The sequence below is a fragment of the Nothobranchius furzeri genome, chromosome 11, assembly GCF_043380555.1.
Source record: "Nothobranchius furzeri strain GRZ-AD chromosome 11, NfurGRZ-RIMD1, whole genome shotgun sequence".
In the NCBI taxonomy this organism is placed as follows: domain Eukaryota; kingdom Metazoa; phylum Chordata; class Actinopteri; order Cyprinodontiformes; family Nothobranchiidae; genus Nothobranchius; species Nothobranchius furzeri.
In genome coordinates this window covers 60,981,690-60,997,481 of record NC_091751.1, presented here as the reverse complement: position 1 = coordinate 60,997,481, position 15,792 = coordinate 60,981,690, and the positions used below count along the sequence as shown (strand labels likewise).

The following is a 15,792-nucleotide window of genomic DNA, read 5'->3' as shown; positions in this document are numbered from 1 at the left end:
TAAGTGTTTAAATTAAAACATGTCATGAAATTATACATATGTATGAACTTATCTTCCCATAGGATCTGGAGGGATCTGGAAAGAGTGACATGTTTATAAATGTTGGCAGAGGCACACAGGTTGGTGCATAAGTGGATGTGTTTAATGCACTTTTTGAGCTTTTACACGACAGGAGGTCTACAGTAAATGTTTCTGTTTTGCTCTCTTCAGGGCCCTCCTGGCCTACCTGGACCACCGGTAATCACTTCATATCTAGGTGTACTTGATACTTGAGTCGTTGTGTATTTAACAATGCTTAACACTAAATTGGTTGCTGTAGTCCACTTATGAACGTTTAGTTTCCTTATCTTTTATTGCTGCCTGGCGTTTCTTTCTTGTGTTGATTGTAGGGTGAAAGTGGATCTCCTGGACCACCAGGGCTGTCTGTTAAGGTCATTTTCAACATATTTCTTTAATTTTAGGGTGTCTTATGTATTTCTTAAAGTTTTCTTTTTCTTTTCATATTCTAGATGTGGTCTTGCTGTCATTTTGGCATTAATGCAAAATATTTAAATGTTGTGTAAAACCCTCATTTTGGTCTTAATCTGCACATTGTAGGGTGAACCAGGACAGCCAGGGCCAGAGGGTCCCAGGGGGCTTGCCGGAATGCCAGGCATCAGGGTGAGCATCAGCTTTTATATTGTATGGTTTAAATTGGGGTTTGTCTGACGTCTTCAGTGTCTCCGTTTGTTTACTCCAGTCTAAACTGAAAGCTTAAACTTGGCCCCTCTATACTCACTGTTTCATTTACAGTGATTTATTTTATGTAGACTTGTAAGTTAAAGGCCAGCATAAATTTTAATATTCATTCAGTTCTGAATGGACCTCTGTTTGCTGATGAGTTGGAAATGAAGTGCACTTATAGCATTATCAAAAAGCATCTTACCTTAAAAGTTCCCAGTCATGTACACACTCAACTAATCTTTATTGTTGAAATGAAATTTGTTTGTATGTCTGTAATGCGATTGTTGTTTTAGAATTATATGTTTTCAGTATGTTCAGTGTTAGTTTTTCAGCCTAGGGACTACAGACGGAAATTAGCAACTATGCTATAAGGTGGCTTGTTTAAGGTCTGTACATAAGCACTTGACTTGATTATTCATTAATGTGCATTGTCCTGAATAAATAACCCTGCTGAATTCAAAGGCCACTCTCTGTATGAATGTTCTGAAAACTGGAGGGAACTATTGGGGTGTAGGCTAAAGCTAATCAGTGAGAAACCTGATTGCTTGTTAAACCAAAGAAATTGAAGAGTGTTGGATCTGGTATTTAATTACATAAAGTAAAACAATGATTTGTGTTCTCAGTCCTCACATTGTTTTGATTTTCGGTGACCCTAGTTTCTGGGATCCACGGATGACCTCTTTCTTATTCGTTTTCTCTTTCCATTTCCTCATATTTTTAAATAAATCTTTTAACTTTTACCAATTTTATGATGTTTTTTTATTCTTTTATTATTTTTTTTTTTGTTTCAATTTTTGCCTTATGAGGCACTTCACAAAAGATAGTTTCTTCTGCTGCTGCTGCTGTTGTTGCTTCTCCATCATCCGGAACAGGATCAAACCAACAGAATCACAAAACATAGGAAAGGAAAGTTAACAGAGTCCAGGGCTGCCAACTTTTGAACATTTCAAAGAGTGAGACGGGGTCATGGGGTTGGGAGCGGACAATTTGCCAATCGTTTAGAGCGGTGGGGGGGTATTAATATTGAGACTTTTTGCGCTCTACATTTTATTTATTTATTTCTACTCTGTACAGAAGAGGATTAGAGCCACTCACAAGAAAAAAAAAGAAAAGATGAGACTTCTTACTTTTTTCTCAGAATTCTGACTTTTAATCTAATCTGACAGGGAATTCTGGGGAAAAAGTCAGAATTCTCTTTTCTTTTCTTCTGTTCAGTGGCCCTAATCCTCTTCCGTACCTCTGACTTTACAGAGGGAACTGACCCTTGTTGAATACAAATTTTCTTTTCGTGAGGAAACTTCAGCATCCACCTCTCCTGAATTTCTTCACAATATCTATCTATCTATCTATCTATCTATCTATCTATCTATCTATCTATCTATCTATCTATCTATCATCTATCTATCATCTATCTATCATCTATCTATCTATCTATCTATCTATCTATCTATCTATCTATCTATCTATCTATCATCTATCTGTCTATCTGTCTATCTATCTATCTATCTATCTATCTATCTATCTATCATCTATCATCTATCTATCATCTATCATCTATCATCTATCTATCTATCTATCTATCTATCATCTATCTATCTATCTATCTATCATCTATCTATCTATCTATCTATCTATCTATCATCTATCTATCTATCTATCTCTCTATCTATCTATCTATCTATCATCTATCTGTCTATCATCTATCTGTCTATCTATCTATCTATCTATCTATCTATCTATCTATCTATCTATCTATCTATCATCTATCAATCTATCATCTGTCTGTCTGTCTATCAGCAGTAAAGAGTTACAGGAACTTTTAATTATAAATAATGTAAATTTTATTAAATTCCATCTAGGGGTGGGCAATATCATGTCTTTCACAATATTACCAGTTATTATTTCCTGCCAAGAAAAAAAATCTATCATGATAAGCTAACTTCATGATGTAATTGCATCCACTAACCAGAACTTTCTGAGCTGATCATGACTCAGTGTAACTATGATGTTTATTATAATAATGCAAGAAATAATCATCTTAATGATATTTTAACGTAAAACATTCTAAAACAAAATTTTCAAGGTTTATTTATTGGTTGTCTGTTGGTTCATATGAAATAGATTATTAGTTAGTTAATTTCAAACTTCATTATTTTTTCTCTAAACAGGGGCAGAAAGGAGAGAAAGGCAGTCTGGGGACCAAGGTCTGTCACTCATAGCATTAGCACTTGTTTGGTATTTTCTGATTGCCGTCCCACGCTCTTAGATTTATTTATTTGTTTGTTTGTGGAGGAGGCGTGCTTATTTACTGTATTAATGATTGATCATGTGTACTGCAGGGTGACCGGGGTGCTGATGGAGTCAATATCACAGGACCACCTGGGCCTCCTGGACCTCCTGGACCTGGTGTCAACATTGAAGATGTAGGAGAACACAAACAATGAAGAATGACTTATAAAATTACATTTAAGTTTGGGACTTCACTTAATGTAGAAGCGGATTTTTTTTTCAATTAACATATTTTTCAAAATAAAATGTTTGTAGAGAGTTATTAAAGAAGTTTGTCATTTTGAGATGAAATGTAAAATTTGCGTGAATGCCTAAACAAAGGTAGAGTTAGATTGATGCAGTGATACTGATCATGTGTTCTGTCTGCAGCTGCTTTTGAATATGACAACAGGCCTCTTCAACTTCACAGAGATCAGAGGTCCACCCGGTCCTAGGGTATGTAACCCTTGACTTACTGATGCAACGGGACCCAGAGTTGTACTGTGTTTTATTGTCTTCGGGGCGACGGTGGCACAAGAGTTCAGTGCTCGCCCCGTAATCGGAAGGCTGCAGGTTCGAGCCCCGCTCAGTCTGTCGCTGCCGTTGTGTCCTTGGGCAAGACACTTAACCCACGTTGCCTGCTGGTGGTGGTCGGAGGGACCGGTGGCACCAGTGCTCGGCAGCCTTGCCTCTGTCATGGGCCATTCCCATCTGTACCGGGTCGGCCCGGGCCGGGTAGCCTCAGTCGGCCCCAGCCTGGCCCGGTTGATTCCACACATCCTTGCCTTAAGCCCATGTGGGCTGATTCTACCCACCAATCAGAGGCTTGCTCTAATGGAAGGTGTGAATTTGCTGTCAGCAGTGGGTGTGTTGGCCCTGGTCGGCCTGAAGCGGACCCCCTCGAGAAGAGGGCTGAGAATGAGCCTTGGTTGGCCCGGAAAAGTACCAGGCCACCCAGATATGTAAACAACCTACGCTACCTGGCCCGGGCCGACCCGGTACAGATGGGAATGGCCCATCAGTGCGCCCCAGGGTAGCTGTGGCTACATTGTAGCTCATCCCCACCAGCATGTGAATGTGTGTGTGAATGGGTGAATGACTGATTGTGTTGTAAAGCGCCTTGGGGGGTTCCCGGACTCTAGAAGGCGCTATATCAAATACAGGCCATTTACCATTTTTTTATACAGTGAACTATTAACATTAATGACAGCAGCTTTCTGAAGCAGATCACATAATACAGAACCAAACAATCTAGAACTTTTAGTTTTTTTGCAGAGTTTCTGCAGCTGCTGCTTTGTTATGCAACTGTGTGTTTGTCAGAGAGGACCTATGACAAAGCCTGATTTGTTTTACCTTTAGTCTCATGGTTACATGAACAAATGTGTGTGTGTGTGTGTGTGTGTCATCCCAGGCTGTATAGGGGGCCTGGGGTAACAAAGAGGACGTATGTTCCGGTTGTCAAAAGGTTAAAGATTGTTTAACACAAATGGACTAATTGGCTACAACAAAATTAATGAATTCTTTAATTTAATAAATTTGAATTAATTAGCCAATACAAAATAAAACACACCAAAAGAACATCAAAATTAGAGACTCTCCTGCTTTAGATAGTTCTTCTTTACAAAATCACTAGTCAGGGACTCCCTTGCACACAAAACACAAGATGGCTGAAAAACGATAGTAAAAATGAAGCACGTTGAGGAGACAACAGATCAGAGACAAGCGGATGAGAGCTGGGTGGCTTTTATGCAGTGGGTGTTTCTCAATGTCAAGGCGCCTGTCCTCACAAGGCGATGTCTTGCTAGGTCAGGCGCCTTGCTTACGGGACACTGTCCTTCCTTGGTCAAAGAAAACAGTTAAACGGAACAGACTTGCGTCACATGACAGCGGCAGTCAGGTATGTTGTTTTTTTATACGTATAAGTTTCAACTAGGGCTGCTCGATTATGGCAAAAATAATAATCACGATTATGGTGACTGAAATTGAGATCACGATTATTTAGGACGATTTTTCAATTTATGTTGATTTTATTTGTTTTTATTCAGTCATAAAATTGCTCAGGGCACAATCAGGACAAAAATAAGAAACAAGATGATCACTAAAATAACTCCTGATTCCCAGTATAAAAGACCAATATACTTATAGCTCATAGTTTATGACCCAAGGGCTATAGACCTTGGTTTAACTCATTTAAGTCTAACCAGTACAGACCCAAATACCAATATCTTGCAAATACTGACAGCAAGAATTATACAGTGGCATTTATAACAAATAAATGCAAATAAATTGATGTTCACAAAATGTTGCATAACATTTATTGAGTTGTGTCAAGGTGCTGTAGGAGAGTGCACTAGCACCGTGTCCTCAGAGAGATTAGTTATTATTTATCAGCGTGAGGAAGTTATTTCTACCTTATTTACAAACTATTTATTTACAAGTCCATCAGTTAATGTAATAATTGTCCCAACCACAGCTGCACCCCCCACCCCCCAACCCGGTCTCACAGCAATCGGGGCAAGCTGCACGTGTGTTTAACGCGCCGCACGCGCACATTTAGCTGTTTTTAGCGGCTCAGGAGTCCGCAGGTGCGGTGTGTGTGTCACTCACTCTGGTTACTCCAACAAGGAGCAGGGCGGCTCCGAGAGCTGTCTTTAGCGACCGACACATCACTACATCATTCCCTTTCCTAATGTCCTGAAGAACGGTCCGGAGTGCAGGCGGAGTGTTTAGCTAACCTGCAGGAAACGTCGACGATAGTTATCCAGAAAGTAGCTAAGGGTTACCAGAGATGTTTCTGAGGTGTTCGCTAGGTACTTTTAGGATTAAAAAGTCAAGAAGGGGGTCTGAAAAGCTGTTAGAAATAGCGTCAAAGTCGCTAAGTTGGCAACACTGTGGAGGAGCGCTTCATTTGCAACTCAGGGCAGCGAAAGCGGGAGGAGCAAATAATCGGCTTGTTTTGTTTTTTATAATCGTTCAAAACTCAGATCGTAATCGTGATTAAAATTCGATTAATTGAGCAGCCCTAGTTTCAACACAAATATATAATGTGCCTTTTACTTTTTAAATTGTGTATATATTGGTTAAATTAAATATGTAGGCGAGGTAACGTTAAGGTCCTATTAGTTGTCACACACACTGATGTGTGTGCGAAATTTGTTCTCCGCATTTGACCCATCCCCTGGGGGAGCTGCAGACACAGCTGTGCTCGGGAACCATTTGGTGGTTTAACCCTCCAATCCAACCCCGTAAATCTGAGTGTCAAGCAGGGAGGCATTGGGTTCTATATTTTTTTAAAGTCTTTCGTATGACTCGACCAGGATTTGAACCCTGAACTCCCAGTCTCAGGGCGGACACTCATACCACTAGATCACTGAGCTGCTACCTGATAGCCACCGAAGCTGCAACTGCTAAGCAACTATCCAACCATAAATAACTTCTTTGGATATAAAAAAAATACATTTTAGATATCAGCCCAATAGCTACAATTAGTTGAATCACATTTAAACTGGAAATTTTCCCTTGAAGTAGCTGCCGGCTCCTGATCCGCCATCCTTTTGAAAATACTGCACTGTATTCGGGGAAATTATTGACCAAGACCAGGCTACAAGGCACCTCCTGTGTGTCCTTGTCCAGCTAGCTAAACGGCTAACAGACGGAGAACAGATGCCGTGGTAGCTGCTAATTGTCATTGCCACCAGCTGGGAGCTTCAGTGTGGAGTAGGGGTTGTATGAACTAGTCAACCTCACTGCTCTGTAGTGACTTTTTATGCTTGTCATCGACTAATCGCTGTCATGTGATAATGACCGGCAAGATGCAGTCCTCGGAAAAGACAGCAGGTGACGAGCTCCTGCCCGTTGGGAGGCCGTAAAAAGGACATTTAACCAAATTGTGACCTTTACCCTATTACAATTTAACCTTCCCCTCACCCCCATCCTAACCTTCACCAGCTGGCGCATGCAAAGCTCTGATTGTTGATGCGCTCCAGACATCTACGTCCTGAGCATGGCCACAGTAACGTTATCAAATCAGGTGTTGCCACCTCAAAAACAAATTTAACACGCGATCGTTCATGTTGGCTCATTTCCTTTTATGTTTTCTGTCTTTTATTTGTGCCTGATGGGTTTCGCTGCTGTGGAGCGGGGCACATCACCTTGTCCTCCGGTGACGCACCTCACCGGTGCGGCCGGCGCACACCCCGCTGTTTTTGCGGTTGGTAGATCTTTTAGAACTGCAGTTCAAAGGTAACTCATAAGGTGAATATATATGAACCCAGGTAGCAGTTTTTCTTTAGGATTGAGAGGAGATGCAGGAAGATAATAAACAGACAAGACAGAAAAATAGTCAAATAAAAACAAGTTAGTTTTTGTACCTGGTGGTTGCAACAAACAGACACAATTGAAGGTAATCAGAAGTGAGTAACAGAAAATGAAATAATTATTTTAATGTTTAGAGCAGCAGCAACTCTGAGAGGCTGCAGGCTCACCAGTGAGTTTACGGCCGTTGCGCGGGGGAGGGGGGAGAGGGCTGAAGCAGAAACTACCGTTGTTAAAATAAGTCTTTAATTTTGAAAATGTGGGCGCAATTTTAATTGTCAAAAAAACTCCAGCGAACCAACCAACCCCCCACCCACCCACCCCGCTGCTTCAGGTGTATGACATCATCAACGACTAGTAAAGTCGACTCGATTTTCAGTACTTGACAGTCGACTTTAAAAAAGATTTAAGTCACGCAACCCCCTAGTGTGGAGCCAGAGCCAGACATCTCTCACACAGGAGGGGTTAAAACTGAGGAGTGTGAAGTGACATGAAACACACAAACAGAACCAGTCATAACTCTGTGTGTGTGCGTATTTTGCAGGGCCCTGACGGTTTACCTGGCAGAGCTGGATTTCCTGTAAGAACTTTTTCCATCTTTACTGTATGCTGAGTATTTGTACTTCCAGATAATCTAGGTATACATATTTGATGTTCATGACCAAAACATGTAACTCAAAGTCAGTTCACTGCTTTTCCTTTTACAATTTGAATAACTTCTGTTAGCCTTTTTCATTTCACAGCATGATCACAACATGCCCTATAGGTTAACAATTGTATGTTGCTTTGGATAAAACTGTCTGCCAAATAAATGAACAAACAAACATTTCTCATTATCTGGAAGCTTTGAGCTGCCACCTAGGCAAAATAAAAACTAAGCTATGTGATGTTCTAATGGGAGAACTTGATTGTTCTAACATTTTCATGTTTCTATTATACACTGTCAAGTTAATAGAACATAATTTTCACATTTGAAACTTATGATGTAATTTGGTTTCAATATAAATATTATGATGTAATAAAATGCCAATATTTTGTTGTGGCGTGTGTTGAAATGGAGGGGCGGATGGGAGCCTGCCATGCTGCTAAGTTGACAAAGAAGTATCTGATGGTGATCACAAGCACCGAAAGTGCAGTTGCATTAATAAAGAGTTGTGGCGCTCAAGCTGAGAAGTGTGTGTGTGTGCGTGCGTGCGTGCGTGCGTGCGTGTGTGCGTGTGTGTGTGTGTGTGTGTGTGTGTGTGTGTGTGTGTGTGTGTGAGACCCTGAGTGGTAGCATGGGTGTAGTGTTACACTGGCATAAATGTGAAATTTACATTGTTTGTACAATAAAGTTTTTAGGTTATTAAGACCTACCTTTTATTATTAGAACATCATATACATTTATCTTATAACATAATTTCTCATTAGTCTAGTTTAGTAACATAGTTGGGACATTGGTTTAAAGGCACAGTGTGTGATATTTTCACCTGTTTACAATCAAATCCTGTTTCCATTTCACAAATTTGTCCTTTTTCACTAATATTTCTCACCAACATCAATTCTAAATATTCCCCTCAACTTCAAATTATACATTTTTATATACATAAACTGTGGTCGATGCTCCATGGTCATCCACCATCTTAAATTACAGTAGCTGTTTAGGGACATACGAGCTCCACGTTACCAGTTTGGACTATGACTGTAACCTGAAAGAACCAGCAGAGGGCAGCAGTGCGCCCTGGAAGCATGGAGTCTGCTAATTCAACTAAGAAATAGAAAAGAATAGCTACTCCGTTGCTGTACTTGTTAGTTTGAATAAAAAAATTAAATCAAAAGACACAAATTTTGTCAGTTCACCATCATGTCCAACAAAAGGAAGCCGCATATGTTCTGATCCCCGCCCGATATTATCTGGACGCCAGCCTCTGGTTAGTGTGTCTCTGACTCCCAAACTCACCTTAAGTTGTTCATCTGTCTTTTCGTAGTACCAGAACTCCCGATCCGGTCCCAACGTGTCAGTACCAGAACTCCCGATCCGGTCCCAACATGTCTGTTCCAAAGTCCTTCTACTCAAGTCTCCTCTCTTCCCGCAGCCGTCTCACCCAACACGCTCCAGTGCTAGCCAGTAGCTAAATCAGCATTGTTTACTTGATCTCCACAACACTTTACTTACAGCGATGTAGTTCTCCAGGCATTACTGAGACGCTCCGACTCAGAGGGCTTCTTCTCAAACGTTACCTTTAGACTTGGGTCTCCTTTTGCTGGTAATCCGTGGGAGTTTACACACAGCATACACATCATCTCCCCGGCTCTAGCCATGGTTAACTAGTAGCTCGGTAGCTCATGACACCGATCTCCACCACACCAGCCGTGAGCCACGATTAGCTGGTGGATAAGTCAGCATTGTTTACTTAATGTCCAGCATGTCCCCGGCTCACGAACACTCCTGAACCAGCCGTGGTTAACGATCAGCCAGTGATCGCTCCATATCCATATAAGCTGGTAGCGGCAGCCAGTTTGTTTACATCGAGCGGTGCGCTCCGTGATCCACATGAAACGGGTGTTGTGGGAAATTATGTCCCCCTGAAATATTCTGTTTCCCTTAGGCCAGGGGTCGGCAACCTGTTCCCATCAAAGAGCCATTATTACCCGTTTCCCACAGTAAAGAAAACACTGGGAGCCACAGCAGCCGCGGCGGTGTGGGCAGGGCCTACCCTCAGACAGCAGAGAGCTGCTTTAACCAATCACAACAGGTGACAGCAGCCGGTACCGGTCGCTCGTGTACGTCAAAGTTATCTTTCATAAGACGATAACCAATAAAACGATTTATATAAAGTGGATCCAGAAGTTGTAGCCCGTCTCTGCCTACAATATTTTGATATTTTTCACCCTGTTGGTGGTTTTACTGAGCAGGTGCCACTTTTGTCATATGTTTCTTTTTAAAACATGTTTAGACTGTTCAGAATACAAATCCAGGCTCTGTCACGTTTGATTGTTGTAATTAAACTTTGTAGGTGGGGAAGGTCAGAAAAGGATCCGATCAATTTGTTTTTCCCTCATTTACAGTGACGGAGATAACGGCGCAGTGCGCCTGGCTCTGGTGTTAATCAAGTTAAATTATATCTCTTTGCAACAATTTTCACAAGAAAACAGAACAGTTAAAAGCAGGGCATGTGTTGTGTTGACCGGATAGTTCCCGTATTTGACCGTTTATTTTGACGGAGAAAGAATAGAAAGAGTTACCCCGACGCATGCAGATGAGCTGACATTTTATTCTACGCACATCGCAGATGTAGCTAAATCACTCAAGAAAAGATTCCCATCTGAACATCTGAGCTGGACACTGCTCAGCGCAGCTCACTGTCAGCGCGTAAGTACGGTGCACAGCGAGCTGAAGATGTGGAGAGGGGCTTGGAGCGCGTCGCAGAACCAGAGCGCATGCAGGAAGATTCCTCCGACTGAAGCGAGACTTGTCACTTAGAAAATGTTCCCTGATTATGAAACTTTGGCTGAATAGTGCTTGTTCCTGTCTCCAATGTGGCGACACATCCAGGAGCCGTCTGAGGAGAATCCCAGAATCTCACATCCTCGTCAGCTCATAAAGCGCATATGATTACGCACAAGCATGACCCGTCAACCCGGTCTCACAGTAAGACCGGGTTGCAACTGTTCAGGTTTACGCAGACAATCTTTACATTTAGAATTGGCATACAGATGTAAAATTAATGCAGTAAAATATAAAGCATTTTATTTAAATATCCATTCATTATTTTACAAGCACAGAGAGCCGCATCAGATGGATGGAAGAGCCGCATGCGGCTCCAGAGCCGCGGGTTGCCGACCCCCGCCTTAGGCAGTCAAGAGCAAATATTCCAGAATATTTCAGGGGAACACAATTTCTCACAACACCTGACCTCCCAGCTAACGTCGCCCCTCCTCAGTGTGTGAATCGTGACCACTTCAATAACAGAACTAGCTTGGTTCCTTCAGGACCGGTAGGCTGATAAAACAGTCATGATTATAAATGCTTTTTTAAAGAGGTCGAGTAGCCTGTTTTAAGCTTTGTGTGGGTTCGGCTACACAGGTTTGAAATTGATTATACAGTCAAACTCATGAGTGAGCCACCGTAGCTGCAATGCTTTCTCTGAACTGCATGGCGCTAAAGAGTCGCATTTTTTCATCATGATTTCAATGGATTTCACACACGGGGCCTTCAAGCTAGTTTTTAATATTTCTTGACTGTCTCAAATTGAAGCCCTTCATTCAGGAGTAAGTATGCAGAGCATGGTGTGAAAAGCCATGCTGACCATAGGGAGCCTATTGGGCCATTCCCATCTGTACCGGGTCGGCCCGGGCCGGGTAGCCCCAGTCGGCCCCAGCCTGGCCCGGTTGATTCCACACATTCTTGTCTTAAGCCCATGTGGGCTGATTCTACCCACCAATCAGAGGCTTACTCTAATGGAAGGTGTGAATTTGCTGTCAGCAGTGGGTGTGTTGGCCCTGGTCGACCTGAAGCAGACCCCCTCGAGAAGAGGGCTGAGAATGAGTCTTGGTTGGCCCGGAAAAATACCAGGCCACCCAGATATGTAAACAACCTACGCTACCCGGCCCGGGCCGACCCGGTACAGATGGGAATGGCCCATATGTCACTTCCGCACCATGGGTCCCCGGAAGAACGAAAAAATGAATGCAAGTCAATGGGGCAAAAAACGTTATTTTCTAATCCGCTTTACCTTACGCCCTGGATCGTACATGTGTTTCACTGCTATTTTAAATGATAAGTAATGATGTGTGTTTCAACCACGCCAGTCACATACTTTGAGATTTATTAGCTTGTAAAAGTTCGTTAATGGCTCAACTACAAACTACAAATCTGCACGTCGCATTTGTGACGTCACCACATAATCTCCTCTCCCCAAAGTAGCTGCTACTTACCAAATGACCAGATTTATTGTGGTCCTTTCCTCCTGTGGGAAGTTTGCTGAACTTACAGCCATTTTTCATCAGTTTTCTCCGTGTCTGGTTTGATGACATCACGTTTGTGAAGCGCGCTTGTAGTCCTGGACTTATTTTCATACAAAACCCAAAACAGTCTTCCCACTGTTCGAAAATAAGCGCGTTCTTGGTATCAAAACGCATCTTTAAAATTCACAGACATCATATGTGAAATCCATGGCACAAAACAAGCGGAATTAGAAAATAGCATTTTTAGCCCCATGACTTGCCTTCATTTTTCGTTCATCCGGGTACCCGTGGTGCGGAAGTGATTTAGGCTCCCCATTATTAACCACCATGTGGGGGTCCACTTCAAGTCAATTCAGTTTATTTATATAACACCAAATCACAACAGAAGTCGTCTCAATGCACTTCCCAAAGTAAAACATTCCAATTCAGTTCAGTTCATTTTGCTAATTAGTCAAAAGTTTCCAATATAAAGAAACCCTGAAGATTTGATCGAGTCACTGACTTGTGTCAGAGTCAGAGACTTTACAGCAATCCCCAGAGTAAGCTAGCATGTAGCGACAGTGGAGACGATAACTCCCCTTTGACCTGGTTCGCTATGAGCAGCCTTCTGCTGCACACACACACACACACACACACACACACACACACACACACACACACACACACACACACACACACACACACACACACACACACACACACACAGCTTTCGGATCAGATACATTCTTCCTCCTCCCATGCGTTTTAAGGTCCTTCTCAGTTTACGCGTCTTTATTTCCACACTGTCCCGGCTGCTCAATAACAGTTAAATCTCTCCGTGCCACAATCCAAGACTGAAATAGAACTTTTATCAGTTCTGATAGACAACACATTTTCTCAGTCGCTGATCTGCACTAACCATCATCAACTTATTTTTGTCATAATGAAAACTTTATTGTTCAAACAGCATCATTTTCACAATTATTCAATTTCTAATATTTATGTTGTAAGATCTTGATAATAGCTTGTTCGATTGTGATAGATATGTGTGGATGTAGTAAAAATGTGATTTACGTTCAAATGCAAAAACGACATGCAATAATACTATAACATGGTGCTTTATTGTACAAGCATGTTATCAAGTTATAACGTAATACAACTTAATTTTATTTTTCCTGGGTGGCAACTCAATGATTCCATACTTTTACTTTGGATTTCATGAAATGAATGAAATTCTGTCCCAGGGCCCAAGGGGACAAAAGGGAGACAGAGGCCTTCAAGGAATCCAGGGGCCAGCAGGGATCAGGGTGAAAACTCAAATTCATACCAACTTGTCTATAATAATTAGAGTTCATTAGTACATATATTCAAAACACAATTTAATTGCTTTTTATTTACTCTGACAGGGAGAAAAGGGAGAACCCGGGGTTACTATTGCTGCTGATGGATCCCTTCTGTCTATACCGAGAGGCCGTCAGGGGCCCAAAGGCCCTAAGGTACCAGAATAGTGACTTTTAACTCCTTAATGGATCCAGTTCTTCATGCACCAACTGATGACGCTCAGTGTAATGTGTTTTTAGTCTCCATGTAGCAGATTTATCTGGAATCTCCTCTCATGTTTTGCTGTACGGATTCATATTTCCTCAGGGTGGCCGTGGTTTTCGAGGTATTGATGGACCTATGGTGGGTTTACAACACTTAAAACAAGGATGTTCCTTTTCTTGTTTACATATTTTAGGACTGAATTTGTTGTCTTCCGATTGTGCTGTAACAGTTTTTTTTTTTTTTGTTTCAGGGACCAATGGGACCTCCTGGTCAAAAGGGTGAATATGGTTTTCCTGGGCGCCCTGTGAGTACTTGTGTACCAGCTGATCGATACTGTGCAATGTTAAAGTAAAGTCAGGAACATATGTATTGTTTTTACTTTCTTTGTCTGCAGGGGCGACCTGGTATACCTGGAAAAAAGGGCGACAGAGGAGAATCTGTCGGCCTGCCGGTAAGAGGAACCCACCTAGAAGGATTGTAATGAATAAAGCATCAAACTTTTTTTTAAATCACTATTTATTCACTCACAGAGGTAAATATTTCTCTTTTAGGCCAACGCTTTAGTGACTTCACCGAACTCACAGTTGACCTCATCTCATTCACTAATATATCATTGTGTACATGTGACTTAAACTGGATAAGAACAGTCAGATCAAGGAAAATGATGTTTACACAACAGGCTGACCTCTGATATTTGTTAGAAAAGATATAAAACTTGTATTTGTTTGCCTTTAATACAAATAATGAATATGCTATTTTCTTCTTCGTCTCTTTTTCAGGGACCTCCAGGACCTCCAGGGCCTCCAGGTCCCCCAGGTCTTCCAGGAAAGATTCCTAGACTCGGTGAAGTAAGTATGAGCAGTAAATGTTGTACAATCTAACTTTCAAGTTTGAACAATATAATATGATGTTCCTACAATACACATATGTATGACAATTGTACGTGTTGTACAATTGTCATACGTATGTTGTATAGTTCATATGAGAATACTATATTGCAAGAACATGATAGTATACTGTAAGAATTTGACAATTATATTTTTAGAACAATAAGGTTATCACGTTACAATATGATATTTTATTTAGCGTGCGGGGCATCTCTGTTTCCATACATTGTGCAATGTCTGTTTTTCTATCATTTTATTGGTTATTACATTTTCTTTTAGTTGTCTTTACTGTCATTTTCTGCAAACATTTGTCGGAACGTGTGGAATGAAATAAACTGAAGTTACATAACATGAGTTGAACAAATTGTGCAAAACTTTATTTATCCTGCACAGCATCGTAAAACTATCTAGAGGATATCAAATTGAGTTTGTTTGTTTACAAAACTTAACTGACTGTGGTTTCCTGTCACGTAGAAAAGGTTTCATTTAGGTCAGTGAAATGATGACCGAAAAAAGGTGATGCACAAATGTGATAAAAGAAGTGTCAGATGAGTTGTGGCGCCTTTTTCATGTAATGGTTTTTATATATTCAGTGGTGCATGGTGGTGATTTTAGAGTTTTTACCATTTACCCAGTCAAGTGGTGGTTGAAAACAAAGCTGATCATGCTGCTCTTCTTTAAATCTCTAAGACGGTGTTCCCGGTGCGCCCAAGACCGCACTACAAACGGGGACGAGTAAGTCTGAGTCGGACCATCTGGATGATCCATTTCAGTTGGATATGGGATCATCTAGTGGTCTGGGTGGTGTGTGGGTCACACAGCATGGCAGCTTTCTGGTCTTTCCTACAAACAAACCCTTGTTCCCTTTCTGTTTTTACCCCTCGTTTTTTTCTCTTTGTGGTCTCTTAACGGGTGACTCAAATGTGGATCTCCCTCATTCCATCTCACTTTGACATTTGTCCTTGATTAATGCTTACAATTACTTAAATTAACAACAAATTCACACTTTATTTTCTGATTTCAGAACCACAATAACCTGACAGTTTTTTACGTACAAAGCATTAGGACAAACGTAAATGTCAGATGTTTTAAATGAGGTTTGACAGAATCTACTTCCTTCCTCCTCATA

General features: G+C 41.3%; 1 protein-coding gene across 4 annotated transcripts in view; it reads left to right on the top strand.

Annotated features, from left to right (window-relative positions):
- col15a1b (collagen, type XV, alpha 1b) overlaps positions 1-15,792 on the top strand; it is a 79,526-nt gene that overhangs the window by 48,621 nt on the left and 15,113 nt on the right. For 3 of the 4 annotated variants that reach the window (XM_054736800.2, XM_054736798.2, XM_054736788.2), the window contains 15 exons: positions 63-119; positions 211-237; positions 390-431; positions 598-660; positions 2,892-2,927; positions 3,063-3,146; positions 3,382-3,447; positions 7,850-7,885; positions 13,476-13,538; positions 13,638-13,727; positions 13,879-13,914; positions 14,027-14,080; positions 14,171-14,227; positions 14,556-14,624; positions 15,354-15,398. In XM_054736800.2, coding sequence (XP_054592775.1) covers positions 63-119; positions 211-237; positions 390-431; positions 598-660; positions 2,892-2,927; positions 3,063-3,146; positions 3,382-3,447; positions 7,850-7,885; positions 13,476-13,538; positions 13,638-13,727; positions 13,879-13,914; positions 14,027-14,080; positions 14,171-14,227; positions 14,556-14,624; positions 15,354-15,398 — 825 coding nt within the window. The remainder of the gene's footprint in view (positions 1-62; positions 120-210; positions 238-389; positions 432-597; positions 661-2,891; positions 2,928-3,062; positions 3,147-3,381; positions 3,448-7,849; positions 7,886-13,475; positions 13,539-13,637; positions 13,728-13,878; positions 13,915-14,026; positions 14,081-14,170; positions 14,228-14,555; positions 14,625-15,353; positions 15,399-15,792) is intronic. The other variant, XM_054736799.2, reaches the window with a different exon arrangement.